At 41.7% G+C, this 24,094-nt stretch overlaps 1 protein-coding gene across 3 annotated transcripts in view; it reads left to right on the forward strand.

Moving 5' to 3' along the window:
• Positions 1–22,619, forward strand: part of SOX5 (SRY-box transcription factor 5) — a 306,808-nt gene extending 284,189 nt beyond the window's left edge. For all 3 annotated transcript variants that reach the window (XM_065405070.1, XM_065405085.1, XM_065405079.1), the window contains 4 exons: positions 7,305–7,413; positions 8,292–8,465; positions 17,436–17,652; positions 22,316–22,619. In XM_065405070.1, the coding sequence (XP_065261142.1) occupies positions 7,305–7,413; positions 8,292–8,465; positions 17,436–17,652; positions 22,316–22,619 (804 nt within the window). The remainder of the gene's footprint in view (positions 1–7,304; positions 7,414–8,291; positions 8,466–17,435; positions 17,653–22,315) is intronic.
• Positions 22,620–24,094: the final 1,475 nt, after the last annotated feature.

The following is a 24,094-nucleotide window of genomic DNA, read 5'->3' on the forward strand; positions in this document are numbered from 1 at the left end:
GTCTCACTCTATTTTATCATTTTATGCATGTGCTTTTTATGAGTTTTATAGCCCTACAAGCAGGATCCATTGTAACAGTTGATCTGTAGCTGATCTTATTATATTTTATTTTGCTTTTCCTGATAACACACGTCACCAGCATGAATCCCAGTTCCACAGTCACAAAGGAAGTATGGCTTGTGGTCATGGCACTGAATTGGGATTCAGGAGATCTCAGTCCAAATCCTGGCACCACCACACACTTCCTGTGTGACCGTGGGCAAGTCACTTAATTTCTCTGTCTCGGGTTCCTATCTGTAAAACAGGGATATAAATACTTCCCTACTCCACAACGGTGTTGTGAGGATGAACTCATTAATGTGTGAGAGATATTATGATAAGCAACTTAGAAAAACCCCTTCCCAAAAATACAGAATCAAATTCACTCTTGGAGTAAGAATGCAAAAGTCAATGAAGGTGCATTCCATTATGTCACCAGTGGGCTTACCGCATAGTGTTTAAAATGGGAAATCTTCTGCCTGCATCTGGATGTAAATAAAAACAACATCCATGTGTATTTGGCATGTTCTAGGAGGTAAAATACAGGACTAAGGGCCCGATCCTTCAGTTCAGTGCATACAAGCTCCCAAATTCCCATCTCTGCTTCTGTATTCTGAGAGTTCTTAGGCAACTAAGAGCTAGTCTACACCAGAAGCACTACATCAGCACAGTTGCACTGATGCAGCTGCACCGCTGTAGCAAGTCTGGTGAAGATACTATATTCTGATGGGCGAGAGCTCTCCTGTCAGCTCTCCTGCCACCTCCGCGAGAGGCGGGAAAAGCTCTTATTCACACCCCTGAGCAGCGTAAGTTATACTGAAGTAAGTGGTAGTGTAGACCTAACTCACTTAGCCTCTCTGTCCCTCATTTATATTGTTTATACTCACCTATCTCACTGGGGAGTGGTAAGATTCCATTAAGAACTTTGGATGAAAGGCAATGTATAAATGCAAATTATTACGATGCTTATTACTTCAGTGGACACAGGACCTTCACTTGGGATTTTGTGACTGAAAAAAGGTTAGTTTAAAAAGGTCTCACTTATGTCTGATAATTCTTTTTATGGGCTAGAAAAAATATCTTAAGGTGGCTTCTCAGAGGACAACTAAAATCTCCAATGTGGTTATCCAGCCAGAGAATGTTTTTCTGTAGCCAAGCTGAAAGGAACTTATATTGCAAGGCCCTCTTGCATGGACTAGTGGCTGATCTGATCTGACCGGCACTTAAAAATTCCTGTGTGCGCTGATTGAGTGGTATATGTGAACAGTTATTAATAACTGTGGTGTACTGAGTGGAGTCTCTGTGCTCACCACTATACAACATGTTGCAGGGTGCTGTGGACCCTACCTCGGAGTCTTACAATCAAAGGCTGATTTGAAAACTAGCCTCTCACCTCAGTTTTTTTTGGTAAATGTTGCCATCCAGCAGATTTGCTCCATATTGCCCTTTAGGAATTAGTCACATACTTCCCTTAGTGCAGTATGTGGCACAACTGGATGACCAGAATCAGAGGGGCGCCTAACAAAGTATCAGGGCAGGCAAACCATCCATTTCTTCTGCTCGACACTGTATATAAGGAAATTAAGGCAAAGGGCCACTTGCTCAGTCAATGCACTCAGGATTTTTAAGTGCAAGATCTGACAAGCACGATATCAAAATTTCATTTATATAGACCAAGTTTGTGGTTCATCCAGGCTGCTGGACAAAAGGATTTTTCTTAGTCTGATCCTGTCAGTTCACTTGGAATAAGGAGAAGAACATGAATTTGATAGCTGTGTCTGACATGTGGCTGCATCCCTATGAGCTTAAGAAAGTGTATGCATATCAAACTTGAATGAAAATATTCATATCAAGGAAAATGGGTATAGATGGAGGGGGAATTGAATACGAAAGAGCGGACAGCTTCAGTAAAATGTTTAACCTTGAATTACGCAATTTGAGAAAGGCTTTTGGCAAAACACAACCCTAACAGAGTTCAGCGTACTCTAAGTGTTTGCCAAGTACCCCGTCCAAATGAATGTCTCAATGGGGGGGATCTGTCACCATGGGCCCAGCATTCACATTGCCCTACTGAATTATGGAGTAATTCAAGAATGGAAGCATGCACATAATCTCAGATGCATGTTCAGCATTCTTACCAGAGCCCAAAATGAGGTGGGGGAAGGGCAAAGGGTGATTAGGGGAATATATTAGAGCGTCTTCATTTTCCAAACCTTGCAAGGTTTTGATTCACATCTGGGTAGCAGTAGGAGGAGTTCTGGCAAAGGTCATCAGTCTGTTCAACAGATGTTTTGACTCCTCATGCTTTGTTTCTTGTATGAGAGAGAGAGACCGCAATCAAGTTCTTGTCATTTTTAGATCAGTGTTTTGTTAAGTTATGACAGCTATCCATGACAGAGAGCCAAGTAACTTTTGCAGCTGACCACGTAACTGAGTCTGACTGTGATGCTTAGTCATTTTATTTGGTCCGGGACTGTGTGTGTGTGTATTCTTTTCTTTCTTTCTTTTTAAAAATATAATTAGAACATTGCTTGGAGCCCTGCCACTAACTCTCCAACAGATTACTTTCTTTGGTTATGCCTTAAAAAACTTCTCATCTGTTTGTGGCTATTAACTCTTCCTGATTGGCTGTACTCTGTAGAACCAGTTAAGCCAATTTGGAAGTATTTTCTCATGTGTGTTTCTCTGATTTTGTCTGTCACTTTTATAATTCTCTGGTCCTCTTGAGTGGGGCTATTTTCAGGATTGCTCCTAACAATATATTTTCTACTGCTTTGTCTATTATGCTTTTAAATGACCCAAGCAATGGGGCTTTATTGCTCCCATAGTGAGACTATGCTACAATCTAATTGAACTGACCATCAGGATAGTTTCCCTCAATCTCTGCCTAATTTTGTCATAGAATCACAGATGTTACAAATGGAAAAATATCTATTAGCTCCTCTAGGGCCTGATCCAAATTCAAAAGAAGTCAAAAGAAAGATTCAGTGGGGGCTGGCTCAAGCCCCTAGTCCAACGCTGGGCCAGGGCAGGATTTTTCCCTACTGTATATTTTCATGTGGCTTGGATGCTCATTTTAAATCTGACTCTTTTTCAAGTAGCCCTTGTATCACGTCTGTGGGTCTCGGCTAGTTCTACAACTCCCAACAACAGACCTGGTATTACCTGATCCAGGTTGTAACAGATGACATTCACTCACTGCTTATATCAGTGGTTTTCAACCTTTTTTCATTTACGGACCCCTAAAAAAAAGTCAAATGGAGGTGCGGACCCCTTTGGAAATCTTAGACATAGTCTGTGGACCCCCAGGGGTCCGCGGGCCACAGGCTTATCTCGTGGATGGTATTTGCTACTTGAAGTATTTTAGGGAATATCAATCTATTTCCTTCAAAAATCTTAGCACTGGAGGGATCTTTCAGGACATCATGAGAATGTCCCCCCAAAAAGCTGTGATATAATTGCTAAAATGAGTTCAGGGCCTAGCTCAATGCAAAGTGCACTGATGTTTCATTTCTTTCTGACCTTCAGTGGCAAGTAACAATTGCGCTCATCCCTGTGCCACTGAGCCCATCATTTGTAGCACCTGGCAGCCTTCGTATCATTTATTATGTACTTACACAACTACTGTGGTGATAGGGAGCAGTGGGAGTTTTAAATACTCGTAACTGGCTACCAAATTACGATAACTATGATTAATGGATCCTTTTTATGTGTGAACTTGAAACCACTGTGTATCCCTATTTGGAGTCACTAAATAGATTTTATGAGATGAGGTTGGATTGGCATTATCAGCATGTTGCAGTTAATTTGTGGGGGGAAGAGAGCCCTTGTTCCATTGTTGCTTGTATGTGGCCATTAGTATTTTCAACTTGCATTGAAATATCATCTGAGAAAGGTAAGAGAGAGGTTCCAGCTAATGAGATACTGCTACCCACCTAGTGTAACCTCCTTTGGTAAAACAATAAGGGATAATTGTGCTTATCTGCGCTTTTCATGTCTGGAGCTCCTTTCTACTAATCATCATTTCGTGTTGCACATGTGTTTGTTTTACGCATTTTTTTTTATGTCAGGTTTGGAGGAAAACTGCTGCAGCTTGTGCAGTGGTTAGACTGCATGACTGGGCGTCAGAACATGACCTCTGTGCCCAGGATTTTATAAAAGTGCCTATCCCCACAGTATCTTAGTACCTGTGTTCTGTCCTCAAATCTACCACTTTTCCTCTTTTACTGCATGACCTTGGGAGGGGGAGTTTCTGTGCCCAATTTACACATCTGTTGCATGGGTAAAATAGTGCCCACTTCACACAGAGCACTGAGTTTTAATGAGAATTTCAAAAGTACTTTGAGAGCATCCACGTGAAATGTGCTATTCAGGTACCACATCTTATTATTAATCATACATGGTGACTTTCATTCCCCACCTTCTGTCGTGCCCCAGTAGGTGTTTTGCCTGTGTAAGGACTGCAGGATTTAGCCTCTCTCTCCAAGATATTGATTATTTTCCTCTTTATTTTGATAACCATTGTTCCCACACTGGGGGCTTCTGGATTTTTGTTTGAAATAACCATATTTCCTTACTTCGGTAGCTGCTTGTTGTCACTGAAGTGTAACAGCTGTACCCTTTTTGACTTACAGGCTGTTCTGATGTATTGTAATTAAAGATAAATAACACATTCCCTCTCTCCCCCTCCTCAGCCCCCATATGCCATCCTCTCCCTTTCCCTGCTCTTGGACTGACTGGTGGTTAACGTAAGTCATGGCACAAAGGGGCATGACAAAAGCGCAGCGTTCTGTTTTGACATCATCTGTTTTGGAGTGATATCCTGAGAGAATTAGCTCAACTTCCACTTTATAGTTACTAATTGAATTATTTTATTATACTGCATGTTTTAGTAGCAGCAGGTTAGGGATTGCCTTGATGCTGAAATGTAGTCTGGACTTCCCTCTGAACACTTGTACCTTTGAGCCTTCTGGTGAGTCAGCTCAAAGCCATGTGGCTGAACAGTGCAGCTCAAGAAGTCAGCATTCTTCTGTTGTTCTTTTCTACCCTCCGATAACCATTTTTCCTCTCTCACACTTCATCTAATGTGGCTGAACCTCAAAATGCCAGATTCTTTGCAAGATGGACAGCTTCATATTATCTGTAGACTTGTTAAGTCAAACCCTGATAACAACCCATACCAGTGTGTGCTTTGTAGATGGCACGGCGGAATATTCCATGACTTTAAGACTGAATCAAATCATGTTGGTAGAATGTGGTTCTGAATGTAACTGCCCCCAACTTTAAGAGCTGCATTTACTACATAAAGAAGAGCTGTTAAGCCAGTGGTCTTTGTGCTCTCAGCTCTGTTTCTCTAAGAGGTTTATACATGATTCAGGAAAAATCATGTTTTAGTCTAAAAAAGAATTTTAAAAATCCCATCATATACCCAAATATCAGAAGACAGTGGAAGTTTTTGATACTTTAGGCTGACAGTGACTTTTTTTTAAAATGGCTTCTGTCCTAAATAGGTTTGGACTATATCATTATGGTCTAGGGAAGTTGAGGGTAAATTGTTTCTTGAGAAAACCATTGACTTGCATTATAGATATTAGATCCATTGCAGGGGGAAACAAAGTAAACTCATTACTGACTCTCTTTCTGAATACTCTCACATTGTGTTGGAAATGAGTGATGGGCTAACTTAAGAAGGGTAAGTAGTTTGGTTCAGTTATACACCTGAAAAGCTTGGGTGATTATTTGAAGCGTCTCCAAACTAACTGAATCTGATGTGGCTGGAAATGTCACGAACACTTTCTCGCTTGTGCTAGGCTGGCCCTGCTGTTTCTAGTTGGATTGGAAATACCACAAGAACAGTTTGTCTTGCATTGTTTTGGCAGTAATGCATCCAGTTGCAGCCAGAACCCAGAAGTGCAGAGGTGAGCCAAGATGGAAGACACTGGGGAGGGATAGGGAGTTAACACAATATTACATAAAGCTTTGGGGTGTTCAAAGCAGAAGTGTGGTTTGAGGTTCATTTCTAAATTTTAAGAAAAGCCTTCTCAAATACAAGATACATGAGTTTAAATCTTTGGTTGAACCCAGGATCAAATTTATGAATCACCTCTCCATTTGTTTTTGTTTTTTTTCTTTCCTGCTTTCTTCTACAATATGATGAATTATCAGGCTACATATAATCATTCTAGGGTCCCAGATTGCCAGGTGATCTAATGTTGTTTTTTAGTTTTGTTGAAATCTGACAGTCATCAAGAAAGGAACATATATCAACAGAGCAGTAAATTTTCCTTCAGGAGAAAGCTCAAAAGGATTTTTTCAACCAGAGTCACTTATAATTTGACACGATACCATTCTGTTAGCTTTGCAAAAGGAAAACTGTCTACATTTTGAAAATATGGTATTGTTTTCCAGAAAGATTTATTCTTACACAGATTATTGCCAAGAAAATAGAATATTAATGCAGAACATACCTCAGTACAAACAGCAGATAGATGGAAAATGGAACTCCTTTGCATTGGTAGATTTAAGCAATTCAAAAAGAGGAAGGGATGTATTGAATAGGATGTTGGAATTATTTGCCTTGGGATATAGTGCTGGCAGTATCTTTAGACATTGTAGCCTGATCAATTTCTTTAATTGGCAGCATATACTGTCTTGCTGCAATCCAGGGACCCCGTTTCTTCCATGTCATAGATAGTTGTGACAGGGATGGGGCAGACATTCTAGATGAGAACACCAACCACTGCCCAAAACTCAGATTGAGTCGACACTGAATCTTTCCTGGGACATGAAAAAGTTTAATCTTAGTATTTGCTTCCATAGATTGCTTCCAAAAATATTAATAAAAACAATTAAGAGAAATGTTGCATGTCTCTGCATTTTGAGTTTAGGCTGGGAGGAGAAATGGAGCTGCAGATATACTGCAAGAAAGCCTGCATCTTCTCGATTTCCAAACCAGTTTTGACGACTCAGGAGTGTAGAGAGGTCCAATATGCGTCATGCATCCAAAGTTCTGGGTGCTTAACTGAACCAAACTTTACAGCCTTACAAGGTTTACTCATCACTACCTAATCAGCCAAATTTTAAAATGGAATAGTAGACTCTTAAATCAAATCCATCCCTGAAAAAGCATGTGTGTGTGTTTTTAAAGCCTTTTCCCAATAAACTCTTCAGGTTTGTTATTCCCCTTCCCTCCCAATTCTTCTAAATTACCTATGAACTTTGCAATTGGATTTCCTGATCCAAGTCCAGTCATCTTCCCCATACAGGACAAAACAACACTGGAGAGCCTGACTCAACAGCTGGCAGTAAAACAGAATGAAGATGGGAAATTTAGCCATGCTATGATGGATTTCAACATGAGTGGGGATTCTGACGGTCAGTAGGAATTACCTATCCTTATTTCTAGTTATGTATGTGCAGAAGAACAGAAACTTCTTTTGGGGGGATAGGAGTGAAGGGCTGGGATAAGCGAGGAATGGCCACTAACCAAGGCAGGAGAAATTATTCATATTGTGGTGTTTTAGGTCCAGGGGCAATTTTATCATTCTGTGTCATGCACTCCATTTGTCAAGACTGGACCAAGAACACATTTATGACTGTAAAAGTGAAGAAAAGGAAATAAAGAGATGTTGAATAACTGAGATCACACAGATTATAGAGCTGATCATCTATAGATGATGCATATGCTAGGTCTGTGGGAGCTTGTTTGGATGTGATGAAGCAAGTTTAATGCTTTTTTCTATCTCTGCTATTGCTTTTGTTATTGTGGAGGTGTAAGCACAAGCAAAGGCAGCTGTGCAAACGTTCATTTGCTAGTTAAAGACTTGCTTAAAAAAGCCCCACCTAATGTTGCCATATATTAACACCCTTCTCATTACAAAGGAGGCAGGAAACAGGTAATGTACTACATTCAACATATTGTAAATTAGAAAACAAACAAACAAACCTCCATTCATAAAAGTTGGGTTTTTTAGGTTATTAAGCAGTAAAAGAACGTTAAAAGAGCTTTAAATTTTTTGTCTGCAAAAATGAATGTGGCTCTTCATCCGATCAGATTTATACCATATCCTACTATATTTGACCAATATAGTTATAAACTAGACACAAGAAAAAAGAATATGATACACTTGAAGGATTCAAGGAGAAGAGAAAGCATGGTGAATGCAGTTTGAACATATGTTTATTGAATGTGCCCTATGTGATGAAGGTTACTGAAAGCACAAATTAGGTATGATTTTCTCCCCTCTTTTTAGGAAGTGCAGGTGTCTCAGAATCTAGAATTTATCGGGAATCCAGAGGGCGTGGAAGTAATGAACCCCATATCAAGCGTCCAATGAATGCCTTCATGGTGTGGGCTAAAGATGAGCGAAGGAAGATCCTTCAAGCCTTCCCTGACATGCACAACTCCAACATTAGCAAGATACTGGGTAAGGAAATTAATAGAGCACTGTATTTTCTGTAGCAGAACTCCTTGGTTTTGACTGAATATTTAGAGATTTTAGGGCCTCTGCTTATCCACATTATAGTTTTGGCAAGGACAACAGCAATACAAGGTTCACCATGCTGCCCAACAGTATGCATCAGCCATGATCTGGAGAGCCCATTCAGCTTGCCAGTTGTGGTGGTGTTTTTGGCATGAAGACACTGGCCTACCAGGAACTAGACAAAGAACTCCAGCTCATTCCCACGAGCCACTGAATAATTATAAGATGACTTTTTGTTACATTTTTTGGTGACAGCTTTTATTTACTGACTCTTATTTATCTAATTTGTTTATAAGGCTGCCCACCACAGTATCTGATTCATAACCTAGTGTGCTGTGTTCAAATGAATGATCTAAAGATGAAAGGTCCTGTATTCTAAAATATGTCTCTTTTAAAAAAAAAAAAAAACTGGTAGTATGATATTTCGGTCATATTACGTCTCTCTAATGCATGATCCATACACCAAGGATATTCTGAGAAAATTCACTTAATCAGAGAAGAAACCTCAGAACTTATGTGTATATCCCCATCCACTCTCCGTATCCCACACAATACATATTTGCCACGGATATCTGCTAGTAAATCCCATGCACCAGTCTTCAGACCTTTCTATACTTACTTAAACACTTAGGCCAAATTCTGCCCTACATTAGACCCTTGGGACACTTTGAAGAGTAGAAAGGGAATAACTGAGGACTGAATTTGGCTCATAGGGCTAGATTCACCAAGGAACATAGGCATGGGGAGGCTGAGCGTTGCCATGCCTAACTTTTAGGTGCCTAGAAAATCACTGGAATCCTCAAAGGCTGAGTAGGCATCTAGGCTCTCTATTCAGTGAATGGAGAGAGATGGGCGCCGTAGAATGAGATTCACAAAAGTCAGCAGGGTCAGGCCGTGGCTCTGCAGCTGCGCAGAGCATTGCGCCGGCGGCGGGGTGAGCTGAGGCTGCGGGGAGGGGGAGCAGCAGGGGAGGAAACAGGGGTTGGCTAGCCTCCCCGGCCAGGAGCTCAGGAGCCGGGCTGGAGGTTACTGCGGGCTGTAGTTTGCCCACCTCTGTTCTAACCACTGGATAGCCTGGGGTTGGGTTTCCTCAATCTCTCCTCTTGAAGCTGTTCCATTGTGTCTACATAATAAAAGAATCATTGTTCTAGAGAGAGAGAACAAACATGAGCATGCAGGAGAATAACTCTGTCGCCTTGTGCTTAAAGTACTTACGTGGGAGGTGGGAGACTCAGGATCCAGTCCCCCTGCTCCAGTGAGTCTTTAAAATTACTTATCCACAGTGCAACAGCTAAACCTGAGGGAGCCTCAGATCAGAATACCCCACAGCCCAGTGGTTAGGACATTCACCTCAGAGGTAGCAACCGCCAGCTCAGTTCCCTTCTACCTCTCAGGTGGAGGGGAGCCTTGAACTGGATGTCTCCCATGTCTCAGGTGAGTACCTAACAACTAGGCTATAGGCAAGGTCCTCCCTTTCTTGCCATTTTATGTAAACTTGCCTATAGGTGCTCAATCTGGTAAGCAAGGTCTGAGGCCGCTTATCAAATCAGGCCTGCAGCTGAGTTAGGCAGAGGAATGCCTATCTTCCCCCAGTTCGTGAATCACTCAAGGGCATAGGCATCCTGCCTGTCATGGGACTGCAGTACACATGCTCAGAGGCAGAAACACAGGCACCTACGCAACTTATACAGGAAAAATCACTGAGCGATTTTAGGCGCCTACAGGTTTGGTGACAGCTGAGCAGGGGTTTTGTGAATTCAAGTGGGGCCTGATTCTGGGATTTAGGTGCCTAAGTCCTGTTGTGGATCAAGCTCACAGAGGCCAATGAATTACCCTCATTTGTTTCTAAAATAAATTATCGGTGAGTAAATCTAAGATGTTACACTTTTCTATCGATACAGTGTTGTGCTATTATACATTTTATATATGAGGCAAGAGGGGTGGGGGGCTACAAGTGTGAGCATGAAAATATTTGCCCGAGTAAGGTCTGGCTAGTTTTTGGAATGGCATTAGAAATTTAATTGGATATAATGACAATGTTAAAAAGGCTTCACTAGTTAGAGGGGTGACTATGCTGAGGTTAGACTGGTCAGAGGTATTAGAAGATAAGGTTAGATTGGTTAGAGTGATATGATAAGGTAGCAGCAGGGTGGAATTAAAGACGAGATTAAATTAATTTAAGAGGCAGCACATATTGGTTCTGATACCACATTATCCCTTGATTAAAAGGGTGGCATGAGCTGATTAGATTAGTTAGAGGAACAGGACAAGAAGGCTAAATTGGTGGTAAGATAAATGTATACTGGTTAAAAGGGATTAGACTGGTTACAGGTGTGTGATGTGATTAGACTAGGGTCCAGAGGCAGTAACAGTTTTGGTCTGTCTATAAATTTAGAGTAGGCCTGATTAAACCTGCCTTTTAATCAGCTTCAAAAATCTACAAAGATCATTCTGAATGGCCTTTTTCATATCGAAAGTACAAAGAGAGCTTGATGTTTTCCCTCTTAACTGATTGTTTTGGATAACAACTTCCGACAGCACGCTGCTAATTCATTCTGCTTAAAACAGGCGCTTGAGCTAGGTTGACATTTTACACAGTCTCTGGGGATTCTGGTTGACATTTTAAAGGGCTTCTAAGCATTTTATAATACCCTAAAATCTGGTTTTAATAAGCCATTCTGCTGAAATTGTTAACATAAGGAATCACCTTTTACTGTTTGGCGCTAGATCAGGGGGATATGGGAACATCTTTTTCTGATTAGATATACAGTAGTTGGAGTAAAATGTGCAAATTCATTACAGATCCTGTAGAGGTGACAGACAACATAGCTGACTCCAAACTCTATACTGTGTTGCTGCCAGATAGAGGAAGAAACTATGTTTGAAGACAGTAAGAGATGTGGTTTCTTTTCCTTTCCAGCATCACATTTAATTTTTTTTTTAACCTTCCTCCTCTGCAATAGAGAGGGATGCCCTGATATCCTTTTTCTTGACAGAAATGTTACAAAGGTCTTTCCTCAATTGCAAAAGGCCAGTCTTTTGAAGTCAGCAGGGAGCTCTCTGGTGAAGGGTGAGCAACTAGAAACCTACAGATCAACCAGGTGTTTGGGTCTCTTTGTGAAAAGCCACAATTATTATATATGTTTTAAGCAGTGCGGCTACACAGTGGGGTCACAGAGCAGCACTGTCGCTGAGAGCGGCTTAGATGGGGTTGCCACTGAGCCGGGGTCATTTTTATAGTGAAATGAGAGGAGTGCTCTTCGCTGCACTAGAATTCTCTAGGGATTATGTTTGACACTATGGTATTATGTTTTAAGCATAAAAATTAGATACACAGATTTGTCACTAAATTCATCTGTGCATACGTTTGTCGTCCATCTGTTCATTGCAACTTGAAGTTGTGGAGATTAGGTTTTTTATTAAATTGTTAAGAAATCTGTTAAAAAAAAAACTGGTCTGCTGGATCCCCTTAAATTTTAATAATTTATTCCTTAGATATGCTTTTAAATATATATAAATTAATTTTAGAAATAGATCTACAATATACATACGGAGATTTATAAAAGGTAACATAGGAAGTTACCTCCCAAATCTCTACTCCACTAATGCAGGTGTCTATATCAGCGGTTTTCAACCTGGTGTCTGCAGACTATTTCTAAGGTTTCCAAAGGGGTCAACACCTTCATTTGAAATGTTTTAGAGGTCTGCAAATGAAAAAAGGTTGAAAACCATGGGTCTATATCAATCCAAAAAAAAAAATCAGCCTGATGCAGACACCCAGCATCTAAAATTTCACCCTGGATGTTTAAAGTTTTGCAGAGTTATAAGCAACTGAAAACAGCATCTTAACTCTATGTGGTATTACCAACTCTACCTGTACTATATATGTGTGTTTGTATGGATGTACACTCTGAGCCTGGGGGGAGGCTTAGCTTATGGGGGAAGGGGTAGCTCAGTGGTTTGAGCATTGGCCTGCTAAACCCAGGGTTGTGAGTTCAATCCTTGAAGGGGGCATTTAGGGAACTGGGGTAAAAATCTGCCTGGGGATGGGTCCTCCTTTGAGCGGGGGTTGGACTAGATGACCTCCTGAGGTCCCTTCCAACCCTGATATTTGGTGATCTGTGCATGCAGATCTTTGCAGATGACCACTGATGTCATCAGGGCGCCATGTGGGTGCAGCAATGTGTGTGCACAGATCCCAAAGCAGGATTGGAGCTATATGCAGTGTTGACAATTCTTGCAATTTTATCATGAGTCTCATGATATCTAGAATTTTTTCTTAGAGCCCTAGCTACCATGTTCATGAGATTGTGAGAAGCCTAGCTATCATTTTTTTAAAAAAAAGTAATTTCTGCTCTTCATGGTTATAGAGAAAAACTTGACAATGTGACCCAGGCACACACTAAAGGCACAAAAACCAGAAGTCACATAAAAAACACCCAAAATGTAATGAGATTTTTTTTTAAATCTCATGATTTTTGATTTTTTGCTTGGGATTGGCAGTAATGTGTGTGGGTATTTATATACACATATAAAATAAAATTAGCCTTGCAAAACTTATCATGAAAATATTCTGCCCAAGCAAAAAATGTACTTACCTAACTTTATTGTGTTGATTGATGACAGTAGCCTTGATCATGCTATGTGACCTGTGCAGGCAGACCCCTGAATCTGCACATACTCCCATTGACTTCATCAGCTCTTACACGGGCATAAAGATCTGGGTCTCATTCTTTATCTATGTATATTTGACAGACACACTCTAGAATATGAACAATTCATACTGAGACCTGCGGCAGCGTGCCAAATTTTGCATATTAGTAAGTAAGCAAATGAAAACGATAAATAGAAAATCAAGGATACTTCATCACAAAATCTGCTTTTTATTTATTTTGACAAGCATAGTTGAGTTTTAATTATTTATGATACTTCAAAACACACTAGTAAATGATCTTTAGTATATTTTGTAAAAACAATAAAGTCACAGTAATAGGAGGTATCACTGCAGGAGGCAGCTATTAAATATTTGCTAGGAAGAGAGGTGAGGCTGCCAGGATTTTTGCGCTATTGAGATTGTAGCTTGCAAGGGGGAAAATAATGAATGACATTTATGTATAAATATTACAAATTGAGATATAGATGAAAATGTCAGTACCTATGGCCCTGGGCCTACAAAAATTTATGCATGTGCTTAACTTTATGCACGGAGGTCTGCCTTCCCAGATCCGATTGGAGAATTGGGGCTACTGGCATCAGTCAACACAGTTAAAGATGGTTTAAGTAAATTTTGTGTGTGGACAGAACATTTTCATCAGAATTTTACAAGGCTGATTTTATTGGATATATTCATTTAAATACATACACAGCACTATAGCGCCAATCCTGCATTGTCAGAGAATTCAGTGTGTGCAGCTAAGCACATGCATAAGTCTTTGCAGGATGAAGGCTTACGTTCATTATTCTGTTATGTTTTTCTATGATCCATTTATTCCCAAAACTAACAGTGGTAACTATGGGGTATTCAGAATATTAATTTAGTTTGTGATATATACCACATATATTACGTATCTGCTTGTATATTTACATATTTATTGTTTTTGTAAATACAAGATACTTAATGGGAGGGGGGGAGAACTTATATATAACTATTAGTCATTTCATATGTAGAGCATTAGGAGTCAGATATAAGTGCAAATGATCACCAATAATTACATGTGGCAATGCCAAGCTGTAGGTGAGATTTGTACATATCCTTCCTAACAAATGTTTTTTGATCTTTGACCTCTTCAGTTCTTTGTCCATATGCACATTTACCACTAAACTCACATGCACATGCTTTCACTTCACTCATCAGAGAGTCTGAAATAGCCTGTGGTGCCTTCTCTTCTTGATATTTAACATACTTTAAGAAAAAGGTCTTTTAGGTTTTCAGCTTTATTATTTATTAATGAAAACTGTTTGTCAGCATAAACTATTATTTTTAAACCAGTAGGTGCTAAAATGGTGTTTATGGCCTGCGGGTTCTAGATTCACTTAGCGTTACTTTGTGACTTCCTCAGACTTTAGAGAAGCCAGTATACTGAAGAAGGGATAAATCCTGAAAATGGATCCACATCTTGGCACCCTAGAACCCTATTTGCAGGATCTGGCCCTAACTCTCAAATGTGTAACACCAACAATTTTAGGCCCTAACTACATTACCACACAGGCTTCCCCTGGGTCAGCTGCATGGGTGGACCAGGTTCTGGCAGTTCCCAGCTATTTATCACTGTGTCAGCTAACCTGATCAGGATTTGGCAGTCAGTGGGAAAGAAGTAGCTATTGAATGTCAGTGTCAGCTTTTACAGTCAGTTTCCTGGCTATAACCACTAGGAAATGGCTTTTCTCTTCAGGAGACCACCAAGCTGCTTTCCATGCTCTTTCATGCATTGGCAGTAAAAGGGTACATGATTGACTCCACACTAATTGTACTAAGGGATGACTTTTCGTTGCTCCGTTCAGAGTAGACATTTTTCCATAGGTCGATTACCATTAGATGTGAGGTAGGATCAGTATTCTGTACTCAGCCTATTAGTCTTTCATTACAGAAACCCATACTGGAGTTTGGAATGAAGCTTCAACAAAGCAGAGCACCGAGAAAACTGATATCAGCCAGTGGGCTCTGTCTTCCCAAGGGCACTTTCCTGAAAGAATCAGACTGTTTTCTTCATAAGGAAGAGAGAACTGTGCTTTTTTATATTGAAAAGACAGTTTTGGGAGCACAGTGAGCTAAGAACACTATGAGTAATAGCATGAGCTAAGTACAGAATGAGTAACAAAGAAGGAAAGTACTGTAAGTCGAATATGACATTCTGAACCCATTATGTTGAGAAATTATGCAGACTTGTTTCCAGTAGGAAAATGGACTATTTTCCAACCAGTTTTTCCTTCTGGGGCATATATTTCACAGTTTGGGCCATCGATGTTGCCTGGAATGGATCTTGTCCTGAAGCAATCCTAAAGTTCATTGAATAATTTCCAAAGCATTTTTTATTCCGGGTATCTTGCTGCATTTTTTCAGGCATTAGCTATTTGTTTTTGTTTTTGTTTTTTAAATTTTCACTTTATAAATTTCATGGGACATTTTTAAATAAAATACTCATTTTTCTACTATTCACCCAGCATATACACAGCAGCACAGAGCGAAAGTTAATGATCATCCCAGTGAAGCAGGAATATTTTAATTTATACAGTAGTTATCAAAATATTGTATATTAATGCTCTGTCTCCAACTGCTAATTTGTCACATGGGAACAAATCTTTTGCTCCTCTGGATTCTTTTTAATAATACCTTGTACCAGTGGTTCTCAACCCGGTGTATGTGTATCCCTGGGGGTACGTAGAGGTCTTCCAGGGGTACATCAACTGATCTAGATATTTGCCTAGTTTTACAAGAGACTACATAAAAAGCACCAGCGAAGTCAGTACAAACTAAATTTTCATACAATGACTTGTTTATACTGCTCTTTATACTATACACTGAACTGTAAGTAAAATATTTATATTCCAATTGATTTATTTTATAATGATATGGTGAAAATGAGAAAGTCAGCAATTTTTTAATGTGTGCTGTGACACTTTTGTATTTTTGTGTCTGATTTTGTAAGCAAGTAGTTTTTAAGCAAGGTGTAACTTGGGGGTACGGAAGACAAATCAGACTCCTGAAAGGGGAACAGTAGTCTGGAAAGGTTGAGAGCCACTGCCTTATACTTAAATAGGATCTTTCATCCCAAAGAACCAGACTCTAGCTTGGTACTTTATGGGATTATATGGGAACTACTCCTCTCGTCACTGAAATTCTACCTTAGAAGCAGTTGCACCAGGCTTGAATGGGAGCAATCTAGGGCCCTAGTCACACCACAACATGAGGGTCCCTGTGTCACAGCCCCACATCATAACCCTGACCCCAAATGGTGTGCTGATGGCAGGGAACTTCCTTCCCAGATAGGGAAAGGCAAAGGCATGGCCCTTTCTTCTCACCCATCCCACTTCACCCCAGGAGTAGCAGCAGGTGTCTGTTCTGGCCCCAGAGAGGCAGAGGTAGAAGCAGGGGAGCCCTCTCAAACCTATTTCTGTAATGGGTGAGCCAGGCCCACTGCATTCTTCACCTCCTGCTATATACAGAGTCCTTCCCACTGTAGAGGGTTTTGGAGTTAACACCTCACTGGGATGCACTGGACAATTCATATCTCTCAGAGCTATTGTTTCAGGCTCTCTGAAGACTCAGGCAGAATTCAGCACATTGGTTATGCTCAGTTCATGTTTTCAAGCTTTTTGTTATAACCATGAGAGCTAGAAAGATACTTGTTTTTAAAAAATGAAAGCTTAGACTTTGATGTAAGCCTGACCTTAGGAACCAAGACCCCAGCATGCCTATATTTTAATCCAGCCCAGGGTGGAATGCAGCAGCTAGTTCGTAGCACACAGGAACATTAGAACAGGAAGTGAAGATGAGTACCATGCCTAAATGAAACTACAGAGGAACACAGGCAGACTAGAATCTAAACAGGCGAATGGGACTTTGCCCAAGCCATTGAGATTCGCAACCTACTTTTACAAAGTGTCAGGGAGCTTTAATAATTACTGTGGTCAGGACCTTGGGGTTATGTCTCATCTGTGTGTAGCAGCAGTGTCCATAAAATATTGACTCAAAAAGGAAAGAATGCCACGTACAAAGCTACCTGCATCACATGGGCATACCCTGGAGGTTTACCTGCCAAATAAAAACTAGCTGTGACCCTCCTTATCTAAAAGCGCTGTTTCACAGCCCAAAGCCACAGGACCGGGGGTATCTTGTTCTTAATGACCTGCTTATTTGTCCTTCTCTGAATGGGAAAGGGGAAGGGTTCTCATTTCTCATTCTTCTTGTGACAGGATCTCGCTGGAAAGCTATGACAAACCTAGAGAAGCAGCCATACTATGAGGAGCAGGCCCGACTCAGCAAGCAACATCTGGAGAAATACCCAGACTATAAATACAAGCCCAGGCCGAAGCGCACCTGTCTTGTGGATGGCAAAAAATTGCGGATCGGCGAGTACAAGGCAATCATGCGCAACAGGCGACAAGAGATGAGGCAGTATTTTAATGTTGGGTATGGGCCTGTCATATCTTTTATTTCAGTAGAAATTGTTTTTCTGGGGTTGTCCTTGTTTCAGAGCTGTAAATGTCATATTTTATTACGAGGTAAATAATGTGTTGCTAACTATGACGGAGGACTCTCACCTCTCGTGAGCGCCTCCTGTTGGCTGGGTGTGAACCTGCACTCGCTCTCTCAGCTCCCGGCGCCCCCTGTCAGCTGTTAACCTCATCAGGTGGGTTTTTAGTGGCCCAGCCCTCCAGCCAGGTCACACATTGTCAATATGTGAAGAAACAAACAAACCCCTTCCGGGGTATCAAAACTCCAGCAGGGCCTTTCACTATGCTCTGGTTGGTATCTGCAGCCCTGCCTTCGGGGCTCAGTTCTTGGCCCTTCTGGGCTAGCTTTAAGTCTGTCCATAGCCTGGTATAGAGCAGTGCCCCCAGCACTTTCTCCCTGGAGACTCTGTTCTCAGTGGTTCTGTGGTATCCCAGCTGTCCAGCCAGGTTACTCCTTAATTCCAGTCCCCTTCTGGGGGAAATAAAGTTCAACATATGGTTGGCCTGCTTCAGGGTCTTCAGCCCATCCCTGGGCCTATTTAAATCCCCAGCCCCTTTCTTAGGCTTTTAATGCAGAGTCTTATTCTCTCCTTGGGGCTTAGGCCGCTTCTCCGGTGGCCAGGGAATCTAGGCCTGCCGACTGCTGTGGGTCCCAACCCAGGGACCCTACAAAGAGTAGCCATGTGCTGCTTCCTTTAACTCTGGTGCTGCTGCTATTCCCTGGGCCACTTCCCATGTAACCCCTTCCTCTTCACCCTTATCTCAGGGGTCTCTGTCTTTTCCCTGCTTAAGCACAGTCTCTCGCAGGCCTCTTTACCAATGGAGTTTTGCAGCCTTCCAGTCCTTCTTCCCCCTTCTGGTCCCAGCCAGCCACTGACCTGCTCAGCCCCTGCAGCTCCTTTTATCTGAGCCTGCTATGCTCTGATTGGCTGCTTCCCTGCAGCATTTCTAGGCAGGCCTGGAGGACCCACATTCACTGCTCCTTTTCCTAGGGTGGGGTGTGGCAGGACTGCAAGACCTCCAGCAGGGGGCCTCAAAGGGCCTGATACACCCCATCACACTAACATAATATGAAGCTCATCTTTAAAGGCCATGTGGTCCATATAGCTGTGACCTGGAAGTCAGGAGATCTGTTCATGGCTCTGCTATTTAATTTTGGCCAACTGGGCTTCAGTTTCCATATCTATAATATGGAGATAATGATACTTGCCCATCTTGACCACATCTTCGGATGAAATGCACCACATATGTGCTAAGTATTACTCATTATGGTGTTTTACAGAATCTATATGAGTTAATCTGTTAGTGTCTATAGCTCCCAAGGCCAGAAACACTAGCTCACATTCAAGGGGTTCAGCAAGCCGTCGGCTAAAACATTGCTCAGCAATGCTATTGAAGACCTGAATGCCCATGGCAGGTTGAGCCTTGCTAGTAAGGTCAGTGAGGATATAGGCATAAAACATCCTCAACCAGTTCACACTAGTCACATGTGATGAGATTACTTCAGTCCAAGGGCATTAGCGGTGCCAGAGAGTCTTTTGCTCTGTGGTAAGCTGAATGCTAGTGAGGGGTTCAAATCTCAAGAGGATTGGTTCAGAGAAACATCCAAAGGTTTGTATATTTGTCAAGACTTAGTTCTCTGCTTTTTCATCTAGAAACCTGCCTGGAAGGTTCTTTCTGCAACTACTGTTTGGTTTTGGCTACAGATAGGTGAGAAGTATTGCAAGGACAGACGTTCTTGTGATATTTCCACAGCTGGTCCAGGAAACGCAGAGCTACACAAAAAAATTATTGTTTTTATTTAAAAAAAAAAAAAAAAGTCAACTAGCCTTAGAAAAATTGGAATCTGGGCTCTGTTTCCCTTTTGGGGTGAAAAAGGGAATGCTATTTTTTATTGTACCAGAACCGGGTCACCTGTCTCTAGTTAATGGGTATGAATAGCAGAAAGGGGAAAATAGCTGCCCGGTTACCGTTAAGTGTTCTTAGACGGTGTTTTGAACAGCTACAGTGTACATTGTTATAATAAGCAGCTCAACAGAGAAATTTGAGCTGCTTAACCCTGTGGTGCTGGCAGGTTCAGTGATCCCACTAGTAAGCACTGAAACAAACATAGGGAAGTCAGCCAACATTCAGCATCAAGAGATTAGAAAAAAGAGGAGGGAGGGTCTTTCTGAGAAAGATAGGTGGCAACAGAGCCCCCCAAATACCGCTTATCTCGCTGACATGCATGGCTTTACAATTTTTTTTAACTAATCTTGCAATGTTTTTAATATTATTATTTAACTTTCCAGATGAATCTGACAAGTACCCTATCTGAAAACAAGACATTTTGGAGATAGTTTGTCTAGAATTTAGAGCAGGGACTGGGGGAGGGTGGGGGTGAAATCTAGGTTCCACTGAAGTCAATGGTAAAACTCCCATTGACTTCAATCAGTATTTGATCCTGGAAGTCAGGTTCTGTTCCTGGCTTTGCCCCTGATTCACTGCAGGACCTGGTGCAAGTCATTAGGGCCAGATTTTTAAACAGTTTAGGCACCAAAATAAATGGCCAGATTTTCAAGAGTTTTGAAAGTCTGTCTGTAAGTGTCACAATAGTTGGGACTTGGCTCTCTTGAAAATCTGACCCTTAATCTCTGTCAGCCTCGTCATCTCTAAAAGGGGACTAAAAATGCTTACCTTACAGGGCCATCACGAACCTTAATACATCAATGGCTATAAAGAGCTTTGAGATCCTCTGATGGAAGCAGGGCCGCCCTAAGCGGGGGGGGGGGGTGAAAGCTGTGATTGGCGGCACTTCGGCGGCAGCTCTACTGCCGCCGCTTCATTCTTCAGCGGCAATTCAGCAGCAGGTCCTTCCCTCCGAGAGGGACTGAGGGACCCGCCGCCGAAGAGCCGGAGGTGCCGCCCCTTCCCATTGGCCGCCCCAAGCACCTGCTTGCTGCGCTGGTGCCTGGAGCCGGCCCTGGATGGAAGGCACTATAGGAGTGGCAGATATTATTCTTCAATTATGAAATGCAAGCAACATTACAGAAGAACTGTGAAACTCCACAAACGTTTGGACTATGAGAGGCACCATTTGAGTGCAAAGTGTTCCTATTATTACATATTAAAAGCCATTTAAAAACACTGAATAAGGCTAGTTGCAGAAATGCTAACGCTAGGTCTTTCTGTTGAATTAAGAGTAAAAGCAAAATATGTTCTCCCTATTTACAGGCTAAGCCCTTAGTTGAGGCAACTATATTGTTTTGAAAATAAGAAGTGATGCTCACAGGTTAGCAGGCTTCCCTAGGACAGCAACAAGCAAGTATATTAAAAATGTGGCAAATAATTCCAAATAAATGTTCAGTTGCTTGGGACTGCTTAGTCTTTCGGGATCGCTGTGCTGTGCAAGGCTTACTGGGCAGTCAGTGAACAGTCAGGCTCAGGAACAGGGGACGGTTTCATTCTTAATTAAAAATGTTCATCTCAAGAGATTTCACCCTGTCTCCTGTGGCAAGGCTTTTCAGTACAGATGGACACACCACTGATGACATTACAATATGCAGCATGTACTGAAGGGTATTACTGCAATGGAATTACTTCATGCAGCAAGGAAACAAAAGGAGCATGAATTTTAAACCTCTAGGCTTGTTAGGACCCTGGAGCTTCGCAGGGAAATAAACTCTGGTACAACACAGCTAGTGTTCTACATGAAAAAGGAATTTTGATGGCCTGAAATAATTCTGCTTTCATTATCTTGTACATGTTTCCAAGGCTTAAATGTCCTATAGAGGATTTTTATCAAACACTGATGTTGCTCTATTTATTTTAAAACAATGTATGTCTAAGTCTGGCTTTTCCTAGTTTTATCTGCCATCCCTGAGAGGATCTACTTTTCACCAATATCCCTCGCTGTTCCAGGGAGTTGTCCATACCTATCAATGATCCCTCTTCTCCTCACCCACCTCTCTGTGGACATTGCATATGCCACCTCCAAGGTTACATGGAGGTCTTGGGGATCACCCAGACTCCCATGTGGGTCCCAGAAGGCCTTCTGTCCCTCCCTACAAGCCATCAGGTTTCTAAATAAACTCCACATTCCTAGCCTATGTCAGGCTTTCAAACGGAAGCCTGGTCCTTTTCCCCATGCCACAAACAGACTCCCTCAGGAACTCCCTCCACCCACCACCTCTCTCCTGACACCAAAACCTTGCTGTTTGTTTCTGGCCCTAGTTGCACTCTGCAACTTTTTTTTGGGGGGGGGGGGTCTTTTTTAATCGTTGGACCATGGGTGGCAGGATGTTTGTCATTGGCTGTGTGCTCGTAGACATCCCATTCACCCAGTAAGGAACCTTGCGCCTTAGGCAAGCTCCAAAGTTCAGATACAGATCAAACGTGTCCAGAGTTTGGTGGTGTTTGAATCAGTGATTTGGTTCAGGCCCCTAACATTAGTCATAGGATTAAGTGTCAAAGCTTGGAAGATTATGGGTGGGAGGTGTCTGGTGTGGACCATCTAGGGACCCATTCCACTAAGCCCAATAATGATAGTCCTTGTGACTTTATAGCCTGTAATGCTATAGGAATAGGAACTCTCTTTGCTCCTGCTCGTATTTAAATGCCCTTTTATTTGTCAACAACAGGCAACAAGCACAGATTCCTATCGCCACCGCCGGTGTAGTCTACCCAGGAGCCATCGCGATGGCAGGAATGCCCTCCCCCCATCTGCCATCAGAGCACTCGAGTGTGTCCAGCAGCCCGGAGCCCGGGATGCCTGTCATCCAGAGCACTTACGGCATCAAAGGCGAGGAGCCGCACATCAAAGAGGAGATGCAGGCCAGTGACATCAATGGAGAAATCTACGACGAGTACGATGAAGAAGAGGACGACCCTGATGTGGACTACGGCAGTGACAGTGAAAATCACATTGCAGGACAAGCCAACTGATAAGGGTCCAAATATTGTGTGACCGTACAGGACTTCAAGGAAAAAAAAAAAAGCCCCACCTGGTTTATCCTTACCAGTGGCCAAGCACATTAACTTTCTCATACACTGACTGTTACTTTAACTGTTAGTCTTAACTAGTTGGGACATCAGCTGACTAATAGACATCAGCCTGCATTTAAAAAAAAAAGGCCCAGAAGAAAGAAAACAACGACGATAACAACAACAAAAGAATGAAATAAGCTATGGGTAAAATAATGCCAGTAATTCAGCTGCTATACCCAAGCACTGAAGTCTTACCCGTCGACCTTTTATTATTTTTTTTTTTTTCAAATAAACTTTATGGCTGTTTGTTCTACAATGTTCTAGAAATTCTCACTCAGGTACACAGTGCCAACAAGTGGCTTGTGAATGTGTTTTGTTGTTTTGTGCTACAGTTTAAAGAGAAGTAAATTTTTTTTTTTTTTTTGGTAATGCACCTGACAGGAAAAAAAAAAAAGACAATTCCTTTTACCCCTCTGCCTCCTCCTCCTCCTCCTTTTCCCTTCTCCTTTGAATATTTAGGGTTGGAGGCACGCATGTGTGTGTATGGTGGGGAAGGGAGTTGGGAGTCTGTTTCTGTAAACCCCAACAAGCAATTATTTCCTTTCTAGAGAGGACTTCTCTTCATCAGTTGCACACCACACTGAGTCTTTGAGCAAGTGCCAAATTTGTACTAAAGCGCTGAACTAGTTCAATTTTATTTTTCCGGTTGGTCGCTTTTGTTTCTTGTTCTGTCTTAAGTTAGGACAGTGTTATGTCTTAGACAATCCCTTGAAGAACCTAATATACCAGCAGCTGGTGAGATTAGACTTTGTTTTCTTTTCTTTTGTTTTTTTTAAAGGAAACTGTAGGTGCCGTTCTCAGGTGAAAGTGAGAGAGACATAAAAAAATTTAGAGAAAAATATTTTATGATCTTGGATTTTTGTGTGTGCGTGTTTATGGTACTAATAAGAATAATATTGGACCATTGTGAGCAAAAACCATATTCAGGATGAAATCCCACATCCTCCAAACAACTTGGTCTGTAAGGAGCCTTTGCTTTTAATTTACACTTCAAATGGCAACATAAAAAATGTCCAGAACAGACCCTTGTTTAGAACAGGGCAGGCAAACTGGAAGTACTAACCTCTAGAACGAGCCAAAATGGATGAATCTGGTGCTGATCCATAAGGCAGATCTTGGCTGAGACGCTGCTCTCTCTACCCACTTGGAACACCCACAGGCGTCAGTGGGATGTTTGTGCAAGGAGAAAGAACAAAATAACAATGAAGCAATTCTCCCATCCACAGTGGGCAGCAAAATTTGACGTATAGCACACAAATCCTGAGCCTTTGAAGTTCCAAAAGGGTTGGAGACCAGGAAAATAAATAAATTCCCTCAAGCTCTAACAGATATTGGTAATGTTGTTCTGTGCCTCAGTCATCTCACCTGTAAAT

Source organism: Emys orbicularis, chromosome 1 (assembly GCF_028017835.1).
Source record: "Emys orbicularis isolate rEmyOrb1 chromosome 1, rEmyOrb1.hap1, whole genome shotgun sequence".
Taxonomy (NCBI): Eukaryota; Metazoa; Chordata; order Testudines; family Emydidae; genus Emys; species Emys orbicularis.